Here is a 3158-nt window from a genome sequence, read left to right on the forward strand (position 1 = left end):
GAGAGAGAGAGAGAGAGACTGATCTCTAAATAGGCTTGTCTTTTCTTCATTGATAAATCTCTTGAATATCTGTTAATCATTTAGTCTATCCAGATTTTTTTTTAAAGCCCAAAGTGATCTTAGAACTGCTTGTTCTGTCTGACAAACACATGAAAAGACTTACACCAAAAAATGGAAGGAAGCTGGAACCAGAAATTGTTACAGATAAGTACTGCTGGCATTTCTGAACCATCCCCTGCTTCACTTCTAGACAGCAGTCACTGAACTGCAGATGTGATTCAAACATTCAGTCCTTACAGTCATGTGGAGATGTTGGCTTTATATCAAATACACTTACTTATATATATATACTATGTACTTATATTGAACAGTATATGAGCTCACTGCATCAACATCATCATCAAACATATTTCACTCTTCTCCTGTTGTTATTTTCCTGCTGACCTGCATGATGCTGTAGATGACCTCCAGTGAGGACTTTCACATATTCTGATTCATAACAGTTTGCAAGCTAAAGCAATGATGTAAAGTTCATCCCGAGATAAAATATCAGATTAATCGTCTGGAAAATCAGTTTCCAACAAATGCAACTGAGGCTGCTGAGAGTCCACATTTACACACACTGACTTTAAACCCTGGATGGTTTGCAGCAGCTTGTGACAGATGATGAAACCGGATTGTGGTGTATTAAATACCCCTTTAGTGACAGAGCTGAGTCCTACAGTCAGACAGTCTGCTCTATATGTGAGTTTCCTCTTTTGAAAAACCAAAAGCAAACTTTCATCATGAGTGCACAGTGACTGGGAGTCTAAAGCCAGGTCAGCAAACAGCAGGAAATAAAGTGTTCAATTTCCCATATTTCTTTTAAAAAACGATGATAAAAATGAATAGGCTACCTGTCAGTGGGTCGTAAGATCTGTCCAGCTCTCTGGAGTCAGACAAACTCTGGTCCTGACTCCTGGATTTCATGTTTGTTTCAGTTCTTACCAGACCACCGCGCTGAACCTGCCGGATCTGTACAGTATGTGCGTCGGAGCCGCAGCTCATCTACGAATTCATTCCTGTTTGCATGTCACTTTTCTGCAAGCATCACCAGCCAGTGCGTGCGGGCTGCAGACTGGTCGCAGATAGAAGAGCGACAAAAAGCGTAAAAAGTCCGCGCAAAAGCTGTCCTCTGTGCGTGCCTGCTCGCCTCTATCCAAAGTGAGCCCTCTCCTCCGCCCGCCCAGCAGCAGCGCGCACTCACACCCACAGCGCGCACTCACTTTCAGACGCTCCTGAGGGTTCAGACACTGAATGTGGATCCACAGCTGCTGCTGCTGCTGCTGCTGGGTCGGAGAAATCTGATGACTTTACTTTGCTGATTGTCCGTCTGTCAGCTGGAACATCTGCATCTGCATCTGTTTGAGAGAGAGAGAGAGAGAGAGCGAGAGAGAGAAACCATCAGTGGTGGAATGTAACTGAGTACATTTACTCAAGTACAGTTTGTTCTTTTCTTTCCACTTTATACTTCGACTTCACTACATTTCAGAGGGAAATATTGTAATTCTTACTGCACTACACGTCTCTGACTCCTAGTCACAAAACATAGGCAGAGTTTATAAAATATGATGTTTTGTTATAAACAGTATAGTACAGCAGAAACGATCAGTCGGTTGAGAGAAAATTGGCAACGGAGTTTGATAATTATTTAAATCAATTCTCAGGCCAAAACCTTTTGTTTGAAATATTTTTTATTGAGTCACAGAAAGTTATACATACAGTATTGTGTCAGTGCTCATTTTCATCTATATAAAAGAATTGTAAAGATGGATTTATTCACATTCATAGATATAAGATAGATGAAATAAAAGATACAGATTGTATTTGAGAATGGAACAGTATCAAACATTAGCGATAAATAAAGTAATTATTTGAAATAAAAAGTGAGAAGATAAAATTAATGTGAAAAAAATGATTAAAATGAAGGAGAAATAAAGTCAAATCTTTTATGGTTCCGGCTTCACAAATGCAAGGATTTTTTGCTCTTCCTTTCAGTTATTTTAATAAAATACTTGTTTAATTTTCCTATTAGTTGGACAAAACAAGCATTGTGAAGGTGTCACTTTGGGTAGTCAGCAGATTAATCTATAATGAAAATAATTATTAGTTTGAGTAAAATGAGCTCCACCTCAACCAAAGACAACAGGAATAGAGTTATACTACTGTAATGATATATAATAATAGAACAGTCTAGGGGACATTTTTCAGCATTTTTTCTTTTACTTTTAATACTTTAAATGCTTTTTTAAGGTTACATACTTTTACTGAAGTAACACTTTAAAAGCCTGACCTTTACAAAGTACTTTTACAGTGTGGTATTAGTACTTACTGAATACTTCTTCCAGGACTGCAAACAGCTGAGAGGAGAGAGGAAGAGGAGTGATGAAGCAAGCTAGACAGACAGACAGACAGAGGGATGTGGGAATGTATATCTGCTGATCTATGCTTCACTGATGGATGGTCTCACCTTGGCTTGGGACTTGAGCAGCTTTGGCTAGGTAGGGAGAAGTAATACCTGCGGATCAATACCCTGTCAGCTCCACGTCCTTGAGCTGGTTGAGCAGAGTTAACAGATGACTCACTCATATTTCAGAAAATGCAAGCAGCAAGGTCGTGATTATAAAACAAAATCATTTGAATATTAAATCCATAAATACACACCATAAGCTGGATGGAGACAGAGGAGGCCACGGGCTGATTTATGGGATAAACTTCCAAGATTTCCGGCTTTGTTTCCCACCATAAACTCATGGTATACTCTTTTCTGGGACATCATTAAGGTTTGAAGTAAGGGTTTAATTGAGTAGCTTTGTCATATTTTATCTTTTAGTACACAACACTATCAGGATGATATTTCATTTAAGTTTCAACCTCTTTTTTTACCACATATTGCCTCAGGATCCTAAAGCTGATCACTAAACTGATAAGGGACTGGATGGTTAAATGTATTCATGTTGACATTCTCACAGTCAGGATGTCAGATTGGTCCCAAAGTGCTACTTTTGAACTGAGCATCTGTCGGTTTTCTCTCTGTAAAATGATAAAGATTGCATTGCCTCCTCAAGTTCAACACTTTCTTGCAAAGAAAATCTGTTTTTGGTAAAAAAAAAAAAAAA

General features: G+C 38.6%; 1 protein-coding gene across 5 annotated transcripts in view; it reads right to left on the bottom strand.

Moving 5' to 3' along the window:
- Window positions 1–1185, bottom strand: part of LOC118327081 (Kv channel-interacting protein 2-like) — a 10197-nt gene extending 9012 nt beyond the window's left edge. For all 5 annotated transcript variants that reach the window (XM_035660290.1, XM_035660289.1, XM_035660288.1 and 2 more), the window contains exon 1: window positions 897–1185. In XM_035660290.1, coding sequence (XP_035516183.1) covers window positions 897–1047 — 151 coding nt within the window. In that variant the 5' untranslated portion in view covers window positions 1048–1185. The remainder of the gene's footprint in view (window positions 1–896) is intronic.
- Between the last annotated feature and the right edge of the window lie 1973 nt (window positions 1186–3158).

Source organism: Morone saxatilis, unplaced genomic scaffold, assembly GCF_004916995.1.
Source record: "Morone saxatilis isolate NCDOM2014 unplaced genomic scaffold, NCSU_SB_2.0 Contig17, whole genome shotgun sequence".
Taxonomy (NCBI): Eukaryota; Metazoa; Chordata; class Actinopteri; family Moronidae; genus Morone; species Morone saxatilis.